This window comes from Ixodes scapularis, unplaced genomic scaffold (genome assembly GCF_016920785.2).
Source record: "Ixodes scapularis isolate PalLabHiFi unplaced genomic scaffold, ASM1692078v2 PGA_scaffold2__306_contigs__length_199485367, whole genome shotgun sequence".
Classification (NCBI taxonomy): Eukaryota; Metazoa; Arthropoda; class Arachnida; order Ixodida; family Ixodidae; genus Ixodes; species Ixodes scapularis.
The window spans coordinates 15,185,556-15,198,766 of NW_024609857.1; the positions used below are offsets into that span (position 1 = coordinate 15,185,556).

General features: G+C 42.3%; 1 protein-coding gene across 1 annotated transcript in view; it reads left to right on the forward strand.

The window, feature by feature from the left end:
• Window positions 1-410: 410 nt before the first annotated feature.
• The window catches only part of LOC8034479 (beta-1,4-mannosyl-glycoprotein 4-beta-N-acetylglucosaminyltransferase), a 48,950-nt gene continuing 36,149 nt past the window's right edge, over window positions 411-13,211 (forward strand). Inside the window, exon 1 of the mRNA XM_029979632.4 lies at window positions 411-817. Coding sequence (XP_029835492.2) covers window positions 805-817 — 13 coding nt within the window. The 5' untranslated portion in view covers window positions 411-804. The remainder of the gene's footprint in view (window positions 818-13,211) is intronic.

The window sequence follows — 13,211 nt, forward strand, 5'->3', positions numbered from 1 at the left end:
TAGCACACACACACACGCGCGCGCGCGCGCGCTCGCGCACGCACACACACATTTACACGCGCATGCGCGGGCGCGCACACACAGAGACATACGCACTCACACACACAATTACGCACGCACGCGCGAACACCCTTCCTTCCATTACGCGGACCTCGAAAATTACGAAAACGAAACCGTTACTCCAGCGCTTGCTAGAATCGACACGCTACACTAGCGCCAATTTCGTTTTATCATATTGGCTTAAAACTAGAAGTAAACAAAAAAAAAAAGCTTTAACGCAAACATAAACTAAAAAAAAGTTAAATATAAACAATGTTTCGACTGAATAAATATGTAGAATAGTTTTAAAATTCTACCTTTTATTCTACCAGTTTGATGGACATGCAGCGCCATCTAGTGGACAGAATGTCAAGTACGGCGCGTGTGAGTGTTGCCTATGGTGTTGCCCTTCCTCCTACGTTCGGCGGGCAGAAAACGACGGAGAAGACGTAGAACGTCTCAGAATGTGGGGGGTAGGTGCCGTTTGTTTCATTGAATCTAGCAGCATGTTACACCTAGTCTAATGCAAGAAATAGTTTTTGTTTTTGTTTTTGTACCGAGACCCTAGCAAAAAACTACACTGCTCAACCGCTGCTCGGAACGGTGGAGATGAAGCGAGCGAAGACGCCGATATGAAATCGGGTCAGATCTTTCGAAGTTCGGGAACCAAGATTCATCTTCGCCGGGGAGGGAACCGATGAAGCATGCTGCACCGGTGAAGATACCCCGCTGCCTTCATGATACCTGCCTCGAGAATCTCCAAGCATGATTGTCATAGGTGAGACGACAGCGCTTCTTTTCGTTGAAAGAGTTCTTCGCTACGTTGAAGGAGTTGTTCGCTGCCGTTGAATCGCGTCTCTTGTTTTGTGCCGTTTCTACACTGCGATCAAATAGCGAAGAAAAGTATGAAGTTCTACTTGTTAGTAAACGGCGGCCGATGTTCTTGCAACTGGTATCATTCACCACTGCTGTCATCCCAGCCGTTAAGCTGCGGGACGTTTTGTCGGGGTGGTGGCCGGTCAAAAATTACTTCTCGTACGTTCCACGATCAAATGTGAACACCGGGGTGCCTCATGGCATTTCGTGCAGTATCACTCATGCAAGGGCTGTACAGCAGCGTAGATCTTGGTAGCTTCGAAAGCTGACGATGAGACTTAGCTGGTTGGTGTTTTTGTAAATAGCCTTGAACGTGTCACGCAGTCAAGAGTGACAGCATTTGCTTTTTTTGCTTTCTAATGACTCTGTTCCGATTTGGACACTGTCGTCACTCGGATACTAGATAACTCGAAAAGATACAAATAGCAATTTTTGGAATAAATTATTCGCGTTCCCTATTCCGTGTATCGCAGGTGGTTGGTTTTGTGAGGCATTGGTGCATCTTGGGAACTTGAAAAATGTAGTGTGCCAGGGGTGAAGTCGCAAGAAGCAGTCTTGCCACAAATACAGCACGGCTCTTTTACGTGTTGATGGGCATTTTATACTCGAGGAAGCGAGATTGACGTAAGTCATTTGAGAACGAGAAGAAACAAACCACTGTGGGGCTCAGTTATCGGCAGGACATTCCTCAGATCTCTAGGTAGGGCTCTGCAGCCCTAGGCAATGAAGCTCAGAAGCTGGCAGCTCAACACTGTATGTCACATTACATGACTTGGCCAAACCAAGAACACACATCCTTAAGTCGCGCAGTTGGTCAAAATGAGAAGCTTTGACAACTTTCACCGAGCATTAAAGGATCGCTGCATAATTATAATTCTAAACTGTCCACGCGGATGGCAATACAACATTTCGCAAGTCTGTTGCACCTCCCACCACCTGCTCAATGAATTACGGCCATCTAATGTGTGTTTAATACGGTTTATCGAACGCCATTTGATTGAAACACGTTTTACAGAACGGGTATGTTTTATCGAAGCTTGGTTTAGAGAAAGCGGCGCCTCAATTTATAGAAACATTGTTTATCGAAAAGGGGATTCTGTTTAAAAAAAGGCTTCCCTACTTCTCGCGTGTTAACCCACCTGGCTCACCCTTACACGCTGCTTTGCGGCGGCCGAATTCGCTAAAAGGAGACTCATCCCCATTTTCTCTAAGCTGGGTTTCTCTATAAAGCAGCTCGACGAACTGGGGTCTGTAAAATGGTGTTCACTAAAACAAGCATCTCTAAACTGCGTGCCTCCAGTCCAACGGTTGTGCATGACAAAGTACCCATGAATAGAAAAGAAAGTCCATGCTTGAAAATGTTGTGATTTCAGAACGCATGTAAGACCGGACGGTTACAAGAACGCAATATGTGCCGACCCTGTTTCGTGTTTGTTTTCTTTTCTTTGTATTTTGAAATTGCAATGATAAGAAAGAATGGGTCATGCCGCTTCCAGGTGATGTGGGGGGTCGTAGTTTGCACGTCGGACATTGGAACAGCCTCAGAATTCCGCACACTGCGCGGTGTGGTCTGAGACGACTGCAATGTCCCGTGGGAAGTTACGGAAAGGTCTGTGGACCATTCCAGAAGTATACAGCCCTCCTGTCCCGTCATCTCTTTTGACGCGGCATAGAAATCTCATATTTGGTATGTAAAGGATTACCGTGAATAGAAAAAGTGGTTTGTTTTGGTTTAGGATTTTACGAGTTTAGAATGCATCGGCGGCAGGATGATAACAGGATGGGGCAGGGCCGTACCCAGAAAAACATTTCGGGGGGGGGGGTTTTCGGGGACAACGGCGGCCATTTTGAAAATGTCTATTGTCTTATTTTCGCCTATGAATCATGTGCATCGGTGGCATATAATGGAGAGTTATAGCAAACCGGAGAATCGGTCCCGGTTTGGTACCCGGTAGCCGACCGGTGCCACTGCGCGTGCGCAGAGGTGGAGATTAAAATCGACTGGCTCCAAGTGCACCGACCAGAGCCGTACCCAGAAAAAAAATTTCGGGGGGGGTCAGAACCCCCTAACCCCCCCCTGGTTACGGCCCTGGGATGGGGTATGTATTGGCTTTGTCGTGTGTTCATTCTTCTTTCTTTGTGTTCTATAAGAAAGAAGGGATCACGTTACCTTCAGGACATACGGGTTCGTACAAGTCAACCCAAGCATACGTTGGAACGGCCCCCAACTCCCCGGGCCACGCGGTGCAATGCGGGGTCACCAACAGGCATTGTGGTATTTTCCAGAAACATCTATTGTATTTGAGCCCTTTTTTCACAGTGGTTCGGGCGTTCTTCCCCGTGCTAGCAGAGACCCACTGCTTCGAAAAGTCCCAGCTCGTGCCTCGTTGCCTTCGACCACAGGCCTCAAAGCCAGGGAAGACCACAGGCCTCAAAGCAGGAGCACGTTAAGTTCTCGTAAGCTGTCCAGACTGAGAGGCGTGGGATGGAAATAGTCAGGGCGAAGAGTCGTCACCTTTCTTCCATCCTGTTTTATTTTAACACTTCCGCTTCCACTACATTCCGGCAGTCTCGGACTTCCTTTAGAGAACCTCTCCATCAGATGATGAGCTCTCATACTCTGAATGCAATTTTGAGAAGTGTATCGGAATAGCTGGCTCTCCGATTGTCACGCAGCAAGAGCAGCTCACACACGAAGCGACCATCATTCATTTGTCCGATGCACGACCTGCAACGTGAAACGGTGCATATACAATGTTTGTAGTTCCCCAAAAACATAACAGACAGTAGCACCTTTCTAGGTGTGTGCAGTTTCGCGTCTAGGCAGGAGCCTACAAATATGTAATCACCGCCATACATGTACGGCAGCAACCGTCAAAGGGTTGACAGGCCTGGCTTCGGATTCTATGTTCAGTTTCCTCCCAAGAGTTCAACTGCAGCCGACAGTACCAGTTATCCCAGCCCATTCAGTGTTGCTGTGCCCAGCCAGAAGTTCATGTGGCTCTGTCTCAAAGTTGGATTAGCTCTAATGGTGCGTAGCAACTGCTGCAGTTAATTTTTTTTTTTTAAGTGAAACAGAGGACTTTTTTGATATCGATCTAATTGATACCTGATTTTCAAATCATAATGTAGAAACAACCCCCCCCAAAAAAAAACAGACAGAGTAGAAGAAACACGCAGACAGGACTAACGCTGACTCGTAACTGAAGATTTTGTTACTTGAAACAGAAAAGACAAAAAAATAAAGAAACCAAACAGGTGCTGTCAGTCATACATGTGTCAAAGCCCTTGCTCTATCACCCCCATAACCGTCACATCACCACGTTGCCACCTCTCACTCTCGAGTGCAAAACTTCAAATTTTCTTTTCCAAAGGCTCTATTGACACTTCACTTTTGCACTGATCCCTAAGACTGAGTGTGAAAAGCCTCGAACGCTGCTCTGGTCATTCTATCTTTGTTTCTTCCTAAAATTGTAGCATCGCCAATGGACGGGTTACACTTGCACGCTTGGCGGTGTATTGAGAGGTGCCCTTCAACCGTGGCATCAAGAGAGTAGTTATGCTTTCTGAGCATATCCTTTAGACACCTTTTAGTCTGCCTGACATAACACTTTTTGCACAAGAGGGAGATTTTGTACACAACCCCCTCACAGCACCTTACGAATGGCTTTACGTGTTTCTTAGAACTCCGAAACTGTGCAAGAAATAAACATTGTTCTGGCATCCTGAGTCACTCATGAGCCGATATGTTTAGCTTGAGGTCCCAGTCATTTATATTATATTTATACGGAGTCTACAATAGATCTTTGCACTGCTAGACGAGCCAGAAATCTCAGCACCTGCACTTTTGAAGCTAAGACGTTTACTTGAATGTAATAAGGTTGTGAATTTTACCTTGCTAAATTTCAAGATGAGTTCTTTTCCTGTAAAAATTGGACCAACAAACTTGCCAGGGTCAAAGGTAGACATGTTCACAGACGACCAAGTTACCGACACTTATAACCGCTGCGAGCAGACAACACACTCAGTCATCTGCAAACGCGTCTACCGTTGGCTTCGGCAAGTTTGTTGGTCTTCTCATTTTTTACAGGAAGAGAACTGCGCCTTGAAATTTCACAAGGTAAAATTCACCACTTAAATGCACATTTGGTTACCGTTTTAGCTTTTTAGGTGCAGGTTTTGATTTGTTTGGTTTGTTTTACAGTGCAAGAAACACAGTGGCCACCCTACATCTATGTCCCTTCCAACCACCTGTGGCCATTTACATAGGCCGCATCCGTGCGCCATGCATTAGGTGTGTGCCAAGCTCCTGGATCTGTGTGCTGTTGTAGAATGGTGACACTAGCCAGGCAGTCAGACTCAGTGGACCTACAGAATACTATTAGGTAGTCATAAATATGGGCTTCCTCCGGAACAGAGTCAACACATTCACATGTATGAAGCAGCAATATTTCATGTTTGATGCACCTTCGACTGACTGCTTCCACAGTTGTGTAAGCCTATTTGTTCCCTGAATTCCTTCTTTATTGGATAACTTATTCCCATGAGTAGACTTCTTTGGATAATGCCAAATTGAACATTATCTAAGAAATATGGAGGTCAACCTACCACACCTGGGAAAATATGTTGAAGATGGTTGCATGAAGGTCTCCAGAGCTCGCAGCAGCTTGAAACCTTCGAAATTCATTAACTGGAGGGGCCTGGAATATCCCTATTCTTAGTTAATTTGCCAAAGATTGCTGAATGGTACATTTTTTAAAGTTATTTGTATCACTCAAAAGCACTTTACACTCAGACTTCCATATATCGAGCCTCTCGGACAGTTGTAGCTTTTTAAATCATGGTAACTATTTCCAAGTGCTGGCCTTTGTGCTATCTTTTGGAAGACATAGATGCGCTCTACAGATGAGGGTTGAACCTTTTAGCAACTCTTTTGGTGTGTTGAAGTTTGCCTAATTTATTTCACTGCTTAAAACACGGTGGTTACTTTTAAAAGTTGGGTCTGTCTGCCTTTATTGCACAACCTGAGGTGCAGAGGACCACAGACTGCTTGAAAGCATTTTGGGGAGCTCAACTCTATTTGCACTTGGGTAGTTATACTCTATTCAGTAGGATTAATGTAGCTGGTTACATAAATTGTAGCAATACACCCTTGCAACTTACACTCTCACATTGTCTCTTTCTAGACTGAGCAAAATAGTGTGAAGTCGTAATTTAAATACCTATAGTCTGTAGTGCGTGGGATCAAATCACTGTATGGCTCTCCCCACGCCAAAATGTGACTCTTGTGGCCTCAGGGCTGCCAAATAGCTGGAGCGAACTGAAGACCCTGAACACACTGGAAGAACTGTAAGGCTGCATTAAAGACAAACTCGGGAGTAAAGAAAGACAGAAGACAGTTTTTTGCTCTAAAATTCTTATCTAGTTAATTAAGTCAATTGGAAGACAAGTACCATTTTCACTCATATAGTAGCACTTTTACAGGTACCTTCCTTTGAGTCACAATGCTCTCTAGGTCTTGTGAGTTTCGAGGACCTTCTGTGTAACACAGCTGTGGATTTTCTGCATGTTCTCCAAGAAGCCAGGCGAATTAGCTTGTTTTGTTTGAGTGTATGCACAAACCTTGGCATGAGGTAGGGCTCTGAGCTGTTTCGGTTTATTAGTGCTGAGTTCTGATACCGCGCATATACAAAAGGAAATATAAGAGTCTCAAGCTTCAGAATTAATCCTAATAAGTTTAATATTGGGAATGAATTTAATAGAATTCTAGTCATTGCCTATTTCTTTTAAGCTTTGCACTCCATTGTTGTACAGTGAAGATTGGAGCACCGGATGATTATATGTATGCCTGGCATGAAAAGATATCACGTTAAAAGAGAGAAATTTGAGACAACTGATGTGGTGTGAGGCAGCGGTCAGCATATGGCAGTCTAGAAAAACATGTAGGCATGAGGGCACTTTTGGATGAAGTGTGTGGATACCTGTTTCTAAGATATTGAATCGCTTGTGTGTTTTCAAGTGTAATTGTGTAAGTTACTTCGCTGTCACATCTAAGTCCTGCCAGCCTATCAATTATGCCGGTATGACAAAACGTTTTATCGTGAGCTGGAATAAATCCATTGTGAACTCAGTTGCTTGTTATGCTTGTGCTCATTCTTTCTGTCTGAAAGAACTAGCCCAAGTTGGTTTGCTTGGATGCCCCTGGCTTCCTCCTATTCTGCGGGCATTCATTTGATGCAAAGAAAATTATCTCAAATACCTGTTTGTAATGGTAAATGCCAGAACAATTGTTAAGTAGTATGAGGATTCACTTTGTTTCCCACGTTATCTCAGCATGTTTACCTCCATTGACCTCGGTGTCTTATCCATGTGAACCTTTACAATTTATGCTGACCTGGCTTATGTCTTGCCGTGGCTACATGAACCTTTTTTTTTCAGTTTTTGGCGACCGAAGAATATGCGACTGTCGAGGTCTGATTTATTGAACTGTCATATTTCTCTGGAGCTTGGGTAAATTACATGTGGGTTCATATGCACTAAATGTCAAAATATAACAGCTGTCATATGTTACGTTCAGTTTATGCATGCATATTTATTACTTCTGAAATAATTTCACATACTATACTATACTACAATGCTATACAGAAGAAAGGTGACAGAGCTTGTCTGTTACCTTTCTTCTGTTTCTTCCAACATATCAATTTTCCTTCCCAATTTCAGGGTTTAAACATCATGATTAATACGCCCCAGCTCGCCTGCACATTGATTTTTTTTTTCTTCAAACTTTATTCGTATTTGCTTTTCAAATATATGTTGTCTTGCGGATTTCTTGTTTGGCTGCATGGATTCAATGGCCTTTCTTTGCTTAGAAGTTCCACGTCATGTTGCACTTCTTTTTCGTTTTCTGCATACTTTCATATGTACTGTGGGAAAGTTCCCTTGCTGCCTACCAAACACAGAGGAGCGATACGGAGCCAGGATTTTGGAAAACAGGAAACTATAATAGGATAAGGTGCGAACGGAAGGTTACTGTTCATAATAGGTAAACGGTCGACACTGCCGCAGCGTGTACCTTGCACGACCAGGCTCCCGCTTGTTCTCCCCGTCGGGGGCATCGCCGCTGCCTTTATCCACTCCTTGGCTGGGGGTAACGCCCCCCGCGCTCTCTAGGCACAGTGTTGCCTCCTCGGCACAGTGGCACCTTCTAGGCATAGTGGCGCCCCCTATAGTTTCCACAGTACTAAACAAGTTTTCGCACATGTTGGGAAACCTCATGAAGTATTTGACTTGCGGACAACATGCATGCTTCAGTTCTTGAGTTACCTCTTGCGTGGGGCAAAGCGTCGTCCAGTCTCGGCGGCAGTCTTCTTAATTTTTAACGAGAAACCTACTTTTTGTCTAGTATTTTAAACATTATGAAAAAGTACATCATTTTATCATTCTTAAATACTGAAGTTAATGGTCGCTATATTGCAGTGTGCGAGTTGAGTATGCTGCATGTCTGAACGGAGGGGAAACTGGGCTTTCTATTTCTGTCTTGGTTCTTTTGTCTGAGAATCTTCATGTTAAAGCTCGGCCGGTCACTGTGTTTAGCTACTGTTGGTAAAATCAGATCTTCTCTCGTTTGCTCGCTAGTTCTTCCTGGGTGATTTCAGATAAGATCGACCAAAGGATGGCTAGTCGACATTTTCAAATCAACTGATGTTTTTATATGTTATTGTCTAGTCTCTGGTATGAACGAATCCAAACTTAGTTTTGACTAGAAAAAATACTTGGGGACAGGAAAAATCGTAAGGCATGAGGTGGTGGACAGTTGCATTAACGCGCACTGATGGAGGGGGCCCGTTTGAGAGTGAATAACTAAAGCGATAACATTAGGAGAACTCTAATACGTTTTAGGCGCAAACTATGGGTATAGCTTGCTTGTAATATAAAGTAATCGTATTTATTTAAAATTTATTTATTTTTCTAAAAATTGACAAACATGCCTGCTCGAACGACAAATGGCAAACTTTGGAGGTCTGTATCTCATGAAATAATTTAATCATTATGATATAATTTGCAGATATTATTCTACTAATATATAGCTAATATTTAAAAAATAACTAAGGTATCTGTGTGATACAATAGTTAGGATATATTTAGTCAAACATGGAAAAAAAATCAAACAAAGAAAAATTCCGATGCGAATAAAAAAAAAAAACACCACCCTCGATTTTTTTTTAATTTAGGTAACCTGTTATACTCTATTTCGGCATTCATTTCCATTAAAAACATGTTGCATCATTTTATTGAGAAAGAAGATACAACTCCCCAAAGTAGGGTCCTTTTTCAAAGCCTACACTTAGCAGTGTTTTATACAAGAACTGACTCTGAGTTCCAGTTTCATGAAACCAACACACATCTTTTATATATTTTTATTCAGATGAGGCCAATGATAACTAAAGAAATCGTTCACACACTTAAATTAAGGAGAAACTACTGTGTACAAAGAGGTATCATATTACGGACTAGTGATCCGAGAAAAGATCATGCAGCCATCGGCCACTAGGAATTTTGTTTACTTTATTCTCCTGCGACACTATATGCTATTCCCTCTCCCGCTCTACCTTCATCTCTCTCTCTCTCATATATATCCCTGATATATATCCAGAACAAAAACATGTTCAAGCATTCCCTTTCTGCGTGGTAGTGTTCTGTGGCTAGCAAAAATCATTTCCTCGCTAAGCTCACGATTATGGCAAAATAGTTGCCGGAAACCGCAGACGACACTCGTCGCTAGTTCTGGCAAAACGGCCGATACAATCTTTTTTTCGCATTTCCCCGCTCGCTGTCAAGGACAAGGGGGTTCGCTTCAACCTGCAAAACATGGCCGCCGACGCCTGTTTACTGAGCAGTCATGCCTGTCGCCATCTCACTCGCTGGCGTGCAGAAGCAACAGAACTGTGCCTTCAAGGAGACTGTGATCACTGCCCAAAAGGCCAGTTTCTTACACTCCAGGAACTTGATATCCCGGAGGATGAAGAGATTGTGCTTGCAACATGGGAGTCCGGCGACCTTGTGAAAAAAACTTTGGAACCTGAGACTTTCCTAAAAGTCATCCAAGTGACGGTTGGAAGTTGGGTACTTCACAACCATATCCGGCAAACGCAAGGTAAAGCGATCTACGATGAAAAACAGTGCATGCAACGCGGGAGCATTGTCTTTCATTTTGACTTTGCTGAAAACTGGACCATCGTGCTTCCTGACGAAGTGCAAGCATATCACTGGAAAAAAAAAAACAAGTTTCGATATTTACATGTGTAGTGACGACAAGAAAATCTACAAACAGCTTTGCCATCATCAGTGAGGACCTGTGTCACGACGCCGCTCACGCTTGCTTGGCTCTAGAAAAAGTGAAGGAGTGGGTTGAAGACAACGTTGCGGTATACTCGTACGTGACGTACGTAAGTGACGGCGCCGCCAGTCATTTCAAGAATCGCTACCAGCTTCACCAATTTGCAAAGGACGATTGCCCACAAGCCCAGTGGTTATTTTCTGCATCTGGACATGGGAAAAATGCATGTGACGGAGTTGGCGGACTCGTGAAGCACCAGGCCACGCTGAACAACCTAAGAGAACGTTCAGTAAGCGCAATTCAGACGGCCAGGACAATGGTGAGCGTTCTATCAAAGAAACTGAAAGGCGTGCATCTTGTATATCTGGACGAAAATGAGGTTGTTCGGTATCGTGAACAAAAAAAAGAAGAGTGGCTGACGGTGCGCGCCTTTTCTGGCATTCAGTCTTGGCACGCGTGGCGGCTCAGCAAGTCATCAACAGAAGGGACCTGTGACGTATATGTAGCACGGACAGTCGGATCTGCTTGGAAGCAACTTTATTAAATGGGTACAGCGAGGAAAACCTTAGCGTAAAGTGCCGAATTTGATTTCCCAAGGACTGCTCATTTTGAATGCAGGGACATCTTATTTATCACATTTTTCTTCACGGGGTATTTAACCTACTGTTTTTGTTGGTGGTTACTAATAATTTTTATCTGATCACTATAAAAAAATCCCAAAATGTTATCCTCGAGCAGGATAAAATATATCGGCTTGCCACGATTCATTCATACACCGAGAGCATTGAAGCTGCTCCAGTTAGGCACTATGGCATCCGTCACCTGAAATTGTTTGTAATCGTAAATACACAGCCAACCTAAATATCTTGCTATTATATCTTTGTTTTTGTGTGTGGAAGTAAAGTTATTTATTTTACTCTAGATGTAAAATATACCGGAAAGTACAACTTCACACTGCATCATCTTTTCTCAAATCATTAGTCTCTAATATGATACCACTTTGTACGCTTATGTAAAATGCTGTATATAGTTTCTCCACCCTTTTACTGTGTGACCGATCGCTCTTTTTATCAATGACCTCATCTGAATAAATGTATATAAAAGATTTGTGCAAGTTTCATGAAACTGGAACTCAGAGTCACTTCTTGTATAGGACACTGCTAAGTGTAGGCTTTGAAAAAGGACCCTACTTTGGGGAGTTGTTTCTTCTTTCACAGTGCAATGATGCAACATGTTTTTAATAGAAATGAATGCCGAAATAGAGTATAACAGGGTACCCAAATTTTAAAAAAATCGAAGGTGGTGTTTTTTTTTTATTCGCATTGGAATTTTTCTTTGTTTGATTTTTTCCCCATGTTTGCCTAAATATATTGTAACTATTGTGTCACTCAGATACCTTATTTATTTTTTCAATAATAGCCATATATTAGTAAAATAATGTCTGCAAGTTATGTAATAATGATTAAATTATTTCATGAGATACAGATTTCCAAAGTTTGCCATTTGTCGTTCGAGCAGGCATGTTTGGCAATTTTTAGAAAACTAAATAAATTTTTAATAAATATTATTACTTTATATTACAAGCAAGTTGTACCCATAGTTTGTTTGTAAAAAGTTTTAAAATTATCCTAATTTTATTGTTTTAATTATTCACTTTCAAACTTGCCCCCTCCATCAGTGCGCGTTATTGCAACTGTCCACCTCTCCCTGCCTTACGATTTTTCTTGTCTCCAAATTTTTTTTCTGGTCAAAACTAAGTGTGGATTCGTTTATACCAGACACTAGACAATGTCATGTAAAAACATCAGTTGATTTAAAAATGTCGACCAGCCACCCTTTGGTCGATCTTATCTGAAATCACCCTCCTGCTTCTAAGAAGTTCAGAATATTTCGACCTCGTATTTTCGCATGTCCACGCATTCTTGTGCAAACCAACTGAACTCTCTGAATCCATTTCCCAGTTTATTAAAAATTATGTTTCGCTAGTTGTTCAACCCAAGCATAGTACTTTCGTGTTATTGAATTATTTTATTGTTTCGTTGTAATACAATTAAGCACTTCCTACCAAGAATGTGGAAATTTATTTTGTAGTTTATAAAAATTACGACGTTGCTACTTGTTAACGCAAGCACTGTGGTACTTTCGTGTTCAGTTCATTTTTAGGATGATATCATAGAAGCATTATCCTGCCAGAAATGGTACACATTTTACATCCTGAATTTACCATCTACAATTGGCCAGATAAACATGGAGACAGGTTTTGGTGGTTGATGAAAGAAGCGATCACTGAATCTTTATTAAAGTAATAAATGTGACCTTTTTTTTTTTAAATATAGAATGACTTCTGTAAGTCACCCCTTTTTCCTAACGTCGGTTATTAAAAATATTTGCACTCTGGTTGTAGAATTAATTTTAATAAACTTTCAGAAAGGACAACTATAGATCATTTTTGACATAATCGCCTAGCTTTTTCGTGGACTTTATCCATCTGCCAACAAGCTTTCGTATTCCCTCATGGAAGATGTTTTCGACTGAGCTACGAGCTCCGAATACACCGTCGTGGACATTTGGGGGCGTCAGGCGTGTTCGTAATGGCTGACATCCTTCCTTGAACCTTTATGTCCATTCAAAGAGACTTCTTAAGAACAAAACACTTCTTCTATAATGTGTATAAAGTACTCGATAAATATCGGCGCGACGCACATCCTCAGACCACGAACAGCTAATTACTGCACGCTTTTCTACTTTGGTGCAAACCGCGAGTGAGGCAGCCATTGTTTCTCGTAATACAGTCACAACTGAACTGACGTGACTGCATGGTTGAAGCCTGCGTAGCGGTGGATGTGGAGAAACAGTGACTCATACGGAAAGTGCTCATAGAACAGTGCGGCCAACAGAAGCTTTAAGATAACATTTTTTTTTTTTTATCATCCTCGTATATCTGTTTCTTTTTGGCTAG